Source organism: Phyllostomus hastatus, unplaced genomic scaffold (assembly GCF_019186645.2).
Source record: "Phyllostomus hastatus isolate PE091 unplaced genomic scaffold, TTU_PhHast_1.1 phas_scaffold_93, whole genome shotgun sequence".
NCBI lineage: Eukaryota > Metazoa > Chordata > Mammalia > Chiroptera > Phyllostomidae > Phyllostomus > Phyllostomus hastatus.
This window is the reverse complement of record NW_025334042.1, coordinates 27,805,736-27,820,735: the sequence shown is the minus strand read 5'-3', so window position 1 is coordinate 27,820,735 and position 15,000 is coordinate 27,805,736. Positions and strand designations below refer to the sequence as shown.

Genomic DNA, 15,000 nt, shown 5'->3' with positions numbered 1-15,000 from the left:
CGCACACCCCAACTGGTGACCTGGCCCGAAACCCAGGCATGTGCCCTGACTGGGAATCAAACCGGTGACCTTTTGATTCACAGGCCTGCACTCAATCCACTGAGCCACACCAGCCAGGGCCAATTTAATTTTCAACTGTCTTTTCTGTTCCTTTCTAATTTACTTTATCAGATTTTTAATGGCATCCTTCTGATCTTCAACTTCTTTCTTAGGCCTATATCTCTTTTTAAATCTCATTCAAACTTTTTATCATTTCATTTTTGAAGTTCACCTCAAAATTCATGACTTAATAAGTTATTCCACAGAATGAAGCATTTGAGGGAAATGTGTTCCTTGGGATATAGTTTCTAAAGCCCTAGTTATCAAGTATCCTACCCTAAACATTCCAAAATCATATACGACTGCTAGAGTAATTCAGACACATCATTTGAAGAACTTAAACATTTATTGAGATGTTTATTTAGTAACAGCAACATGGTTTCTCAAGAAAAAGATGAGTTGAACTCCCCCCCCCATGAAGCAACTTTCTATTATTTCAGGCAACAGCCCAATCTACAATCTTTAATAAATGTCAAGATACATAAAATACTTAAAGACATCCAAATTATCTTAAAACTATAACATTTTAAGGTAAAAAAGCAGTTTAAGGATAGCAACCTCTGCATATCACAGTATACCAAGATGCCTTCTGCAGCTTTTACAACAATTCTACTCAAATTATTAATGTATTTATGCAAAATGCTTGTAAAAAAATGGAAATACCTACAACCTTTACCAGTTTTTTATTTTAAGAACAGGTGCAAACCATCTCCTTCATAGATCTTCTGTTAGAGCACCCCATCAAAAACCATTGGTCTGGCTCAAATAATGAATATGATGTATGTATGTGTTGTTAAATTTCAAATAAATGACATAATCTACAGCTATACTACAAGCCCTGAATTATTTTTCCACAACATTCCAATATTCCCTGAAGAGATTTTATACAAAGGTTGAAAATAGCTATTTTCCATCATAGTCAGAGTTGATTTACTTTTACACAACATACACTGTTGAGTTCTGTTCAGTTTTTGTGAGGAGTTGTTACGGTGTTGTAGGGTTACACGTGTTCAGACTGTGTATGTACGGAAACATAATCAAAGGCTCCATATCAGTTAAGTGTCACATCAGAATGTCTGACCACGCATCCTCTGAATAGCACTCACAGTGTTAGTAGTTGCAGAAATTCTCATTTCCTATCTTTTCAAAGGCTCTCTTTTGTTTGAAAACTGGGTTTATAGAAAATTCTAAAGAAATAACACCACCACACATTTGGAATTATTGATAGATGAGGTGACAATATATATTTTACATTTAAAAGTTAAGTTTGACATTGATTTATAATCAACTTTAAAATCCCTATTCCAATATGCTATTCCATGTTCTCATAATCCTGTACTTGCTAAATAGTTGAATTAACATCATATTCATTTTTTAGTTTTAAAAAAAGAACACCTTCTTGTACCACCTTTTAGACTTGTCTTAAGTTTATCTAACTTTATAACTTAGTTTTTAAAACCTAGTTTCATGTTCAATGACTTAAGAAACAATAAACATCAGAACAGTTTGGCCAGAATTTAATAGGCAAAAAAGGGTTGCTTTGGCAGTGTATATATTAAAAAAAGCTCATTATTTAATGTTTTCATTAAATATTAAAAGGCAATTGTTTTAAGATACATGAAATTACATTTAATAAATGCATAACTGACCCCACACCTGACATGACTGCTCCTCTACTTTTCTTCTCCATTTACTCTACGGAACCAAAAAAAGTTATTTTAAAAAACAAAAAGATCCGTGGTCTTTCTAAAAATACCTTAAAGAAGTTCTGACTACTACCTAAGGCACTTACTACTACAATATAAACTTCTGAAAAAGACGACACTGAATATTTTCTTGAATTTATTCATAACGGTTCAATTGAAAGTATACCTACTGAGGGATCAGTAGATGTGATTCACTGTTTACGCTGCCACTCAAGGCAGGACAGTGATGTCCACACCTGGCTTCCTGTCAGTATCACCTTGGGAAACAGATATAGTAAGTCCCTGCTCCCCTTCAAACCTAAGAGGCCATCCCCTCTACCCTAACCTCTCCTGTGATTCTACGTGATTAGTCTTGGCATAATCCAACACTTGGGATGACTAAAAGGACCAGGTTAAAGGAAGATAGTTATCATGCTTCTACACATCCTACCTCATAAACTGGAATTCAGTTTAAAAAAAAAATGTGGAATCCTTAGCACTAAATGATTAAGTGAGTAGTGTGACTGGGAAACAATTCTAGTATTAACAAATCAAACAAAGGGAGCCTTGCTGCTCGCCTCCGTGAAAGCCCGCACCCTTCCTGACCCTGGAGGGCCTCTGGCACAGACCTAGAGGGAGGCAGACAGAGGCACAGGGTGGGGGCCCACAGCTCAGCAAGTGACTGTCTCCACGCCGTTTCTCTCCGTCTCTCCATCTCGATCTTCCCCACTCTCATTCCATCTTTTCCAACTCTGCCTTTTGCCATTTTCACTTTTATCCCCTTCTTTCTTCACTTTCCTCACTTCCTCTCTTTTCCTTCTTTTTTTTTTTGACCATTCATTTATATCATTCTCTTCACTGCTTTCTCTTCCTCACATAAAATAAGCAAATTAATCCCAGAGCTATAATACATATCAGAGAACACTGGGCCTAAGGAGACACGATCCATACGGTAGACAACAGGGCAAACAACTTCCGCAGTAGTGCCGATGTGACACGACAGAGCGAGTGTCTTCAAGCCCATTATCTGGATGAGTCTCATAACTTCCTAACTCACGACTTCTGGGTCTCAGGAGGTCAGAAGGGCACACAGATTATTTACCAACCCGAGGCACAGAGAAGTTCAATGATATGCCCGGGGTCTCTCACCAGGAAGAGTATGCAGATTCAGCTCACAGTCTGATTTTCTTTCCTTTGCACCAGTAACATCAGACTGAAGGCAAGATGAGAGCAACAGTAAGCTAAAATATTATTTCAGGCTCTCAAGTATCAAAAGATAACTGGGTTACCTAATACATTCTGAACTACTCTGCATAGGAAAAACAAAAAGTATATGTTTTTTTTTAATGTAAATCACAATACATATTTCAACAAGTTTTCCTAGTTCTTTTAGGATGACTACTCATACAAATAAAGTTTTACTGCATTTTCATCATTCCACTTTGGTAATACTGTAGCCCAGAGAGAGTTCTGAGGTCAGAATTGTTCTAACACATAGACTCAAAGAATATATGATGTAATTTATATGAACTGCATAGATATATACTGTTTTATGAAAAGAAATGTAATATTCTCTAAATTGTTCTATAATTTAACCTCATTAACACTGAGTGCTACATTTCTCATAAATTCTCAAGGAAAAAATTTACCTTATCTAAATTCAGAAAACTCATTTTAATATTTTTATTAACTTTCTGTGATATCCTACATTTCAGGTAAAAAATAGTCCTTAAGTGCATCTTCACCATAACCCTACTTGTAGTAAAATACCCAATTAGGCCAGATCTGAATAAACCAGATGAAGAATCTTCCAAATGATCGACAGTGTGTAGAGTGTGTGACGGTGTAAGTCAGTCACAACCTGCGTGAGATCACAGTATATATAGTCCAGTTGGATTAAGCTATGACCACACGCTCGAGTCCCAATCAATCATATCAGAGTAAATGGGGCTCAGATTCTCTGTTCAGTAAGGAACTCAAATCTAAGGAACTTGCTTAAGGGATAAATTTCTATCTTATCAATAACCCCAAGTACTTCCTCTAATATTTCAGAATCACAATTATAATCCACTAACTGTGCCAAGAATTGTAATATTCTAATTTCAAACTTCAAGTTGGCAAAATGATTTCCAGTGGTTCCAAAACTAGAAGACATTGAAATCACCTGAGATGCTTATTAAAAACAGAATCATAATGTAACTTATTTTTGCACCCCGCTTCTAACAGTGGAGACAAGCAGGGTAATTTGCTTAGGGACTGGAGATTCATGTAATATGGAGGAGGAATGATGTCACTGTAGTTAACAAAGTATTCGTGGCAGTGAAATAACGTGCTGTCTGAGATTTTCTTTTCATCTGGAAAATCAGTACCACTTCTCTCTACTTTTGTGTAATTTTTAAAATCTCCTCTTAATAAGAAATGTCTGTAAATCTCACCCTAGACACAGGGGATCAGAGTCCTCAAAGGTGAAGCCCAAGAATCCATTCTCAACAAGCTCCACACACCCACCAGCAGGAGTCGAATACAGCCCGGCAGGCAGTGGTCTTATTTGAGGACCATTAAAAACAGCCTTCTATATACCCTTCAAATGTACATTAGATAGTGGCCAAGAACACTATGAGAAATAATTATTTTTCATATTTTCAACACTAAAAAAATAGCTGTCTTAAGTGATATTCAAAAAAGAAAGACATTCACACTGACCCAATCAAAACCACTTTTTCTGTAGTCAGAGGTAATGATTTTCTTAATCAAAATCACCCACAAATGCTGTCTAATTTATTTAGAGTAAGGCTCTCTATATACGCTTCTTCAAAAATATCTTGCAAAATTATTTTGAGGTAGAAGAAAAAAAGTTTAAAAATGAGCACTTTTTCCTGCTCCATTGTAACTAAAATAACTATTCACAGAAAGTATATAGCTACATATTTTGGTCTGTCACATTTTCCACCATCATATATGTGTATTATTTAGGTTTTCACGTTATTATCAGCACTTTTTTCTTCCAGAATGCCCAGTAAAGCTGAAAATTTTCATTTAAACTCATAAAAAATTTCCCAAAATTTATGTTTAACAATCTTAGATCCAAGTTTGGCAAGACAGTTTTAGCATACACAAATGAAAATACTACATTGCACAAGTATACAGACAGAGACTAAAATGCCACAATTTTCACTGTTTTCCTTCTTTCTTATACAGGTCCATTTTAAACGTGCAGTTTACTTGTAATGTAAAAATAATTTTAAATATGATTGTCACAAAAAGATTTGAAAACAGAGATGAAATCTAAAGGCACACTATAGATTGTCAATGGTTACATCACATTTCTTTAGAAACAGAACCTTTTCTGCTCCTGTAAACGTCTTCTCACACATTTAAAGTGAGGTTAGTGCTGACACAGAATTATTGCTATACTCACAGTTTGAGTGTTCCCACTGTGCATGAGGTACATCTCCATCCACACACCCTACTGTTCTCGCTCCCTTGAGAATAAGAGTCACCCAGAGTCTGTAGGCTACAACCAGGCAGTATTTCTCATCAGTACTAGAATGACAGCGAGTAACATTACAAAACACCAGAGATGAAAAAATGTCTTCTTGTTGGAGTCCAAGACTTTATTCTTCATTAAATGAATATATTGCTTATTTAACTTCTTCAAGGAAAAAAATTATTTTGTAGATGAATAATTCCTTCCTGAACATTTCATCCAAGACTATTCCTTCACACGTATCCTCAATATTTTGTGATTTAATTCATTTGATTTGGTGATCTCCAAGAATCACCTTTCCTTTGGTGGTCTATCATAACGAGCTTGTATGCTTTTGGTTAACTGTTTAATAAATATTTTGTAAAGTTTTCCGCAGTACGTATGCACTGTCTTTTGCAATTCCAGTTCTAAAGGTTTTAATAAGGAACGGATGTGGCCACCTTCAAAAGAACACTAGAGAAAGATAATAAAAAGACAAACACATATAAATATGTAATTATTTTCAAATAACCGATCAATTTAATATTGTCAACCTTCATTTAAAGTCTCACAAAAAGCATATGCTCAACAAATATTTTCAGTGAATTAAACAGAACTATGGTCTCATGTTTTAGAGAAAGGAAGTAATGGTGAATCACTGAGGTACCAGGGAAAGTTTTTCACAGACAAGATAATGAAAGCAGGGTGTTCCAACCCAAGGCAAAGCTCTTACAAGTTCAAGGGCGGAGAATACCCAGAAGTACTGACTGCTGTGAGACAATGACTGAAAGTTCAGAAACCAATAAAAGCCCCAAATCACTGTGATAATAGTGTTGAGGCTAAACTGGAAAGGAACGACATAGTGGCATGGAGTGGCAGGAATGCAAATGATAGCACAGTTCTGCATTTCCCAAACAACCCTGTTTGCACAAATGGATCCCAAAGATAAATACACGTGAGACCTGCTAAATATTACACTCTTCATGGGGATTCACACTGGCACATGAAAAACTCTAAAAAGTAAAACAAAATACATGTGTTGAATGTTGTTTGACACACTAGTTCCAAAATATATTTCTAACTAGTCCTTTGTTACTGTAAAAAAAATACATACATACATACATATATATATATATATATCCATATCCCAAGGAATATATTTTGGAAAACAATGTGGTAGTGCTTAAGTTGTGATTCTAGTATATTCAGACAGATATATTTTTTAATTAGCATTTGAAACCAGTTAGAGAGCGCTGGAGGAAGCTTGCAAATAGAACATTTGATGTGAAAGTTTAAAGTCAGTGAGAAATGCAAGATTGCACTGGAAATTCAGAACCTGCAATCTCAGAGGGCTGTAAAATGGCCTGTGGTTATCCCTGAGTTTCACTATCAGACATGAGGGAGAGGAAATGAAAGCACCACTCAAATCACAATTAGTAAGTCTGTAGGAAGCCAAAGCCAATCAGTGGTAAAGGATGAGCCTTGTGCTAATTTATTACCTGGACTTTTATCAGTGTAGAGGTGCCAAAACAGTTCCTAAACCTTAGTATCCCTTGAGTTGAGAAAATGGTGACCATTAACTGCATAAAAACCTGCAAAAAACCTCTTGGGGTGATTTTTAAAGCCCTATCATCTATACTGAAGATAAAAATCTAAAGTTGTTTCAAAGACCAAAAAAAAAAAAAAGAAAAAGAAAGAAAAACAGGGGTGAAGCTTAACTAAGAATATAATAAAAATTGTAACAGTCAGCCCCTAGGTATCTGGGAAAAACTACTGAAAGCTGGACTGATTTTAAAAAGGGGGCTTCCTACTAATACGTTTCAGGCTCCATGCTAGCCTCACACCAACCTTATAAAATAGGCAATATAATTATCCCCATTTCCAATGAGACAGCTAAGACAGGGAGAGATACTTGCCCCACAAATCCAGTAAGTGGTGAAGCCAGCGTCCACCCCACCTACCCAGCTCCAAAAGCCACCAGATCCACATAAGCAAATGAAACCACGCCAAGTCGGTTTCCAAAATCCTGTTGAAAGCTGAAGCTCAGTTAACAGTGGGAGACTGGAGAAAGTGCTGTGCTGTATATGGATACACTATGTATATGGATACAGAGTTATACACGTTTGGGGTTAAAAATGGCAGCCAAGTTGAAGGAGGTAACATGTATCAAGGGTATTCCCCTTTACCAAGTGACACTATCCAGTAACATTTCAATGTGCACAAAAAAAACATACCTGGACAACTGTGGCTGAGAGATGGGTAAGAATGAGAAGACCAAACCATGATTTTTTTTTTTACTATGCAATGACAGTAAAATGAAAACATTATAAAGGTATTTTGGAAGTTAATTCTCAGAAATATGAAGTATTTCAGATTCAGTTCATTCATTTTCATGGGATTTAAATCCCAGTGTTTGTTAAAATTTTTTTCATCACCAAGACAGTCTTTTGATGATTATTTTCCTGGAATAAAACTAGTGCCTCAGGAATTGAGTTCCTTAGTCCACCATTTAACAACTAATTTGCCCTTTAGGAAAGAAGATAGCCCTGGCTGGTATGGCTCAGTGGATTGGGCATCATCCCACAAACCAAAGGGCCACTAGTTCAATTCCCAGTCAGGGGACATGCCTGGTTGTGGGCCAGGTCCCTATTGGGGATGTACGAAAGGCAACCAACTGATGTTTCTCTCCCACTCTTCCTCCCCTCCCGTCTCTCTAAAAATAAGTATTTTAAAAAAGATGATAAATTACCAAAATTTCCACTGATATGAATACAGCCCAAAGTCATTGCATTCTTCCATTTACATAATGTACAATGCCCACAACTGTGCAGTACATAACTGGCATCTGGGTGTTTTCCTTTTCCCAGAGGTCACACTGCCCTCACCTGAAAGCAAGGCTTCTTTCTATACTGCATGCTGTACCGGACTCATTCACTTGCCTGGTGCTCATCCTTACAACTCAGTTTAAGTATCAACTCCTCTGAGAAGCCTCTCTGCAGTTAATCACCCTCTTCCATCACTGACCCAGCACCCAGTACAGAAACTTTCAGGAAGGTCTGTCTCTGTGTATAAGACTGTCAGTTGAAAGGCAGCAAATAAATAATGAGGGCTATGATGACAACAATTAGATAATTCAAAGCATTTTCAGAGAACAGAACATGTTCTTAAAATATGGCAGAATGGCAGTTCAACAAATGCTGGGTGCAACTATCTTTAAGAAGGTAGGGTAAAAGGTACATACTCAAGACTCCCGTGCAGAGACAGCTATGCAAATATGAGCAGGGTATGAAGTGAATCAAAATTAACATACAAATATCAAGAAATGTAATAATTCAGAAAATACATTAAAGTATCTGATACTGTAATAAAATATGATGTTCCCACTTTGAATTTGTAATTTTTAATCTTAATATTTTTATTCACCCAACAACTAATATTTAATATGTATGGACTGTAAAAACTGATTTGCTGGCAGACACAGCCATGCACTTACAATTTAAAAATTATTCACTCCTTTATTATTTATATTGTTCACTATATTCGATGGCTGTGACTAAGTGTCTGCCTGAAACTTGCATAAATACCTTTGTCTGAATGTAATTTTTTAAAAAATTTACCTCTCACTGAATTATAGATAAGGGAAGATAAAATCGCTAACCAAAAACAACATAAAAGGCTGATTAACTTCATAAATGGGAGTTACTGCAGACCCAAAACAGAAAAAATCATTAATTCAGTATTGAGATCCTTTTAAAAGACTTATTAAAAAATCAAGTGTAATTAATCAGCCTAAAACTATTACTCATCTTTTTAAAGGTACATATTTATAAAAGATCAAATAAATTAGCAAGATTTAATTCTTTAATAATGGATTTTTAATGCTCAAAGGAAACAAACTGAATTTTTATAAGAATTCATTTCTTTTGTGTCCTGCAGTGTCAGAACCCCTAAAAGTACTTCTCTTCATTTTTATCACCTTCTGAAAACCCTTGAAAAAGCATCATTTATATATATTGATTTCTGAATCTACATTAAATGAACATCCATACTAACTTTTACATTCTTCAATGAGTGTAGCTGTGTCGAGTCACAGTGGGTCACTAGACCACTGTGTGCTAAGTATTTTTATACTCATTCCTATTAATTAGGCTGTACCAGACCAGAGGTTTTCGGTCATTGGAAATTAATTAGAATGAGAACCCAGCCAGTAGGGACATCAGCTCTTCTGACCCCCACATGAAAACCAAACTAGCACTCCTAGTATTTGCTTATGTTTTGTCTTCACATCCATATAAGATAAGGCACAGCCCAGCCTAAAAGAGAGAACTACATGAGAGGTAAGTGGTCACAGACACATCTCCCCAGGTATCAGTAAACTACCTGCAGGCACAGCAAGTGACACGGCTCGCTACACAAAATCATAAATTCAATCCTTACTTGAATTTGCTCAATCTCTTGGTCCACAACATGTTCAGAGACCTGGTTTCATGCATCAGTCTAGAGCAGGAGTATGTAACCTTTTGGCGTCTCTGAGCATACTACAGAAAGAGTTGTCTTGGGCCACACATTAAATACACAAACACTAACAAAAACTGATGAACAACAACAAAAAAAAAGTCCGCGCATAATTTTCGTGATATCCGCCACCACAGGTAAGCAAAAAAGTCCTCGCATAATAACCCTAACTAACCTATGCAGCAGCCCTTTCAATAATCTTTAAAATCGTCAGGCAGGTCCCAAGTTTGTGACTGCTAATATAGAAAATGTACATATCTAAAAGTATAAAACTTAGTAATAAAACCAAGTAATGTTTTAAGTAAATTTACAGTTTTGTGTTGGGCCACATTCACAGCCATCAGGGGCCACAGGCGGCCCGTGGGTTGGACACCCCTGATCTAGAGGTGTGTGAAGTATAACCACCGCCCCTCGTCAAACCACCATAGTTACACAAAAGAGGACTACAAGAACAAGAAAAAAAAAAACAGAGAGAACAGCTATCTAGGGCAGTGGTGGAGGGAGGAGCAGTATAATCCCCCCCTCCCAAACTCAGTGAAAGAGAATTCTGAAAAATAAGAAAACCCCATTTACAAAGGCAACAAAGAGGATAAAATACTTAAGCATAAACTCAATATATGTTCAAAATCTATATAAAGAAAACCATTAAGATATTCCTGAAAAACACAAATGAAAAGAGAGCCCCTGTTCTTAAGATGTCTCGACACCATCAAAATGTCAGCAGCCCCTAATATATGAAGCTGACACACTCTCAATAAAGATACCAACAAGATTTTTATGTAGTTAAAGGAGCTGGTATCTGTGGAAAAATAAATATACAAAATTTAGGAGCACTCTGAGAAGGACAAGCTATGAAGAGGAAGTGGCCTTCCCAGAGAATAAAACACAGCATAAGGCCTTAATGAGTGAAACAGTGTAATGACATTAGTGTACCAATGAACAGACCAGTAAAGTGAAATAGAAAACCCAGAAATCACAAATGCAACTTCAGTATATGATAAGGTCAGGTCAGTATCTCAAATCTTTGGGTTAAAGATAGACTTTTAAATAAATGGTGCTGGGACAAGAATGCCATTCGGAAAAAGATCAAATTAGATCTATTCCTGACCCAATACAAAAGAGTAAATTCCAAATTGAGCAAAGAACTAAATGTAATAAATAAAACTAATACATAGGTGAATTTTTCTATAACCTTAGTTACAAAAAGGCTTTCTAATTATGCTTAAAAAAAAGTCAATAAACTGATTACACAAAATGTTTTAAAAAATCAGATTGAGCCCTGACCAGTATAGCTCAGTTGGTTGGGCATCATCCCACAAAGCAACAGGTCACTGGTTCAATTTTCAGTCAGGGCACCTGCCTGGGTTTCGGGGTTGGTCCCCAGACGGGACACGGAAGGCAACTGATAGATGTTTCTTTCCCTTTCTTTCTCCTTCCCTTCCCCTCTCTCTAAACATAAATAAATAAAATCTTTAAATAAAATCCAGATTGAATGGCAAAAAAAAAAATGCCACAAAGTTAAAACTGGGAAAAAAACATTTAACAGAAATTGCAGATAAAGGACTGATATCCCTGATACACAAAGAACTTGCTACAGCTGTCAGGGTCAGGGAAGTAATGACCAAAACACCTTCACGGTGATGGTTACATCACTCTGCAAATATGCTCAATGATCACTGATTTTACATTTTAAATGGATGAACTTTGTGGAATATACAGTATGTATCAATCAAGTTATTTTTAAAACACTGCAAATAGGTGAAAGAGCTGAAAGAAAATTCACCAAAAAAAGATATAAAAATGGCTCTTTAACACATAAAAAGATGCTCACCTCATTCATAAGAGAAATACAAATTAAAACTAAACTAAGATGCCATTTCTTACTCATCTAAAAGGCAACATTTTTAAAGCCTGTTAGTACATTCCACTGAGGAAGCTGTGGAAGTCAGGACTCCTCATAAATGGTTGGTGGGAAGGCAACAATCTCTCTGCAGGTGAAACAGGCATGACCATCAATCCACCAACCTCACTTCCAGGAATTTACCCTGAGTCACATTTCCCAATAATACAAATATACATATGGCACAGTTCTACACTTCTATATCATTTGTAATTCAAATCGTTAGAAAACTAACAAATTATTCAAATATAAGACGAATTGAGTAAATTTTGGTGCATGAATGATAGAGTATCATACAGCTATAAAAAATGAGAAAGATATATATAAATGCATGCATTTCCAGAATATTTTAATTTAAAAAATTAAAGAGCAAAAATGTATCAACTGTATGCTACATTCTGTTTAAGAAGTGGGGAATTACAAACACACACATATCTGCTCATGTATGTAGGAAGGACAGACCAGAAAACCTACGGGATTGGGGGGGGGGGGTGAAAGGAGGGGAAAGAGTGATAGTTCTAAGTAAACCCTTACACAGTTTAAGTTTTTTAAATCTATTAGTACTCCACATATCAAATGCAAGTTAAATCAACAGGGACAGGGAGAAAATACTTAAAACTAAAAGCATACTGAAACAAACGATCCCAAAGGTATTCCAAATGAATAAAATTAACTTCACTGAAAGGGAGAATAAAAGAACTAATTCAAGTAACTTCTGAACACAATTATAGAGTGTACACCCTCGTCCTGGGGCATGGGAGGGGAAGATAAAGGACTGAAAATAATCCTTAACTCTTCTTAATAGGTTGGTTTTTTGTGAAGTGGGGAGCAGAGATAATAGTTATGAATAGAGCATTTTTCAAATAATTTTAGATGTACTGTAGGATTAAGCAAATGAGGAAATGTTTCATGTTAGGAGCCAGGATTCTAACTATAGAAGGAGATAAAACACACAAACACAGAATAGAAAATGGCAAGGAAAGGCCTTGGGGGAACAGAAATAGGTGCACTGGTGTGGGTGCATTATTGTAAGAGTGTGTGTGTTTACATTTCCTAGCTCTGTTACTGGAAGGGCTAAGAAGTAAAGATACCCTTATAGCAATAAGCATGCCCAGCACCCAGAGCTCACCAAAAGGACAAGGCTCCTTTGTCATATAGTTAATTTCAGGGCTGCAGTAGGGAAGGCATATCAAGTTAAGCCTGGAATAATTTGTTGGGACAAGTAATGAATTACTCAAAAACAATAATGTGAATTACTCAAAATAACGATGGGAATGTGTCAAAAGGGCACAAGAGGTGGTAGCCAAAAGGGGCTCCCAATGACCAAATTTTGAACATAAATAAAAAGGAATAACGCATTATAAACCATCAGAAAAATACATACTGATTTCATACTAATAATGTATAGATCAATAAATGGTCCAAAAGGGACTGAGTGCACAGTGCCAAAGCTGTATGTGGAAGGAGTGCTCGAGTTGGACAATCACCAATTTGCAACAACAGTGAAGACGTGCAACAATGGGCTCTAACCCTACTGTGGACATTCTGATGAGCAGGGTATTTATATGATTTTAAAGAGTCTCCCCGTAAACTGTTTACAAGAGGAAAAATAACTATACAATGGATAAACTGAACGTTTTGACTGGGTGATTAAAACCAATGTCACCGATGAGAGGCAAGCAGACAGAGGTGAGTGTGAATGTGATATCCTGAGACGAGCACAAATTCACCTAAATAGCATGCTGGGCAGGAGGGAGCACCCTGAACCTAATCATAAGAAAACATCACAGGAGCCAATATGAAGAACATTCTAACAATGAAAGCGGTTAAGGGGCTCTATTCTCCCAAAAATGCCAATGCCATAAAAGATGAAGAAAGACTGAGAAACTGTTCTAGATCAAAGAAGAGTGAAGCCACGTGGATGGTAAAGTATTATATCAAATGTGAAACTTCCTGAGTCTGATATTTGTACAGAGGGTAATAAGAAAACATCCTTATCCTTAGTGAAAACACACAAGTTATTAGGGGTAAAAACACATAATGTACTCAACTTATAGTCAAATGATTCAGAAAAAAATGTATTATAAAGAGAACCAATGATAAAGCAAATGGGGTAAAATGTGAACAACACACCCACTTCCAGCAGTAAAGGATATGGAAATTCTTGTACTATTCTCACAGATTCTCTGTAAGCTTGCAAGTATTTCCACATAAAAACTTTTTAAAAAATGCTTACATTTCTCAGTGCTTCATAAACAGCTCTAAATGCTGGTTGCTTATCATCATGGTAAACACCTCTGTTCCCATGAAGAACAAAGATTCCTTCTTCTTCTGCTTCTAGGCAATTACTTCCATAGATACAATGATCTGGCCGATAATTCCATTGACATGGAAAAACAAAAAGGCTTTCTATGTGAAGAAAGACAAAACAATGAAGCAAATAACCAGCATAATTCCACAAAATTCATAGTTTGCAAAAATTTCAGTTTAAAAATACAGTCCTTACAGAATAAAATTTAAAATAGTGAATTAAAATAGGTTTAGCATTTAGATCTCTTCCTACTAAATCAATATTCAAGAAAAGTTTTACTGTCTTTAACATAGTGATAATCATTTATAAGCCAAAATCAAATAAATACACTTCATCATTTTGACTATTATGATTTTTCTACAAATGCAAAGAATTAGTGAAATTAAATGGGTACCTGGATTATGAAAAAATATGATATTCAACAGATCCTGGTCACCCCATGTGATATTCAGCTTGTATTTTTTGAGCAGTGGCATCAGGATGTCGCCCCATCGCAGCCGCGCAGGTGTCATGTCGTTCTGTTGGCAAACACAGTGAAAAGGTCCTCAGGCTTCCAGGCTCAAAATGGCAGCATGATGACAGTTCCCCCTTCTTTCCTTAGCAATCATTACAGAGTAACAAGAGTAAACATAAACTTCTTTTGTTATGAAATCCAGTGACTCTAATGTAAACCTAAATGTGAGTAAGGCTGTCCAGCTGGAGTGGAGAAGACAAAGAAGCTATCTGAAGCTGCATGGAGAAGTGATAACACTAATAAAGTTGGGAGAGAAATGTGAAGTAGGAAATAGTAAGTCTTATGACCATGACCTCATCTTAAAAAGCAGAGCATTTCAGTATCTCTGTCATATGTCTAGAGAAAGTGTCTGCCTCTGTGTCAGAGTTATTGAGGATTAAATCTGTAACTACACAATTAAAAAGTATTTCTAACAGTACCTGACACATGGTACATACATGGGTAGCTTTTACTATTCTTGCCATGATTACTATTATTCTTAGACTGATTTGCTCATCTTTTATAACTGGC

At 36.2% G+C, this 15,000-nt stretch overlaps 1 protein-coding gene across 2 annotated transcripts in view; it reads right to left on the bottom strand.

Annotated features, from left to right (window-relative positions):
* Positions 1-443: 443 nt before the first annotated feature.
* GXYLT1 (glucoside xylosyltransferase 1) overlaps positions 444-15,000 on the bottom strand; it is a 48,658-nt gene continuing 34,101 nt past the window's right edge. For both annotated transcript variants that reach the window (XM_045829442.1, XM_045829443.1), the window contains 3 exons: positions 14,371-14,494; positions 13,902-14,074; positions 444-5,724 (listed from right to left, as the gene is read on the bottom strand). In XM_045829442.1, the coding sequence (XP_045685398.1) occupies positions 5,563-5,724; positions 13,902-14,074; positions 14,371-14,494 (459 nt within the window). In that variant the 3' untranslated portion in view covers positions 444-5,562. The remainder of the gene's footprint in view (positions 5,725-13,901; positions 14,075-14,370; positions 14,495-15,000) is intronic.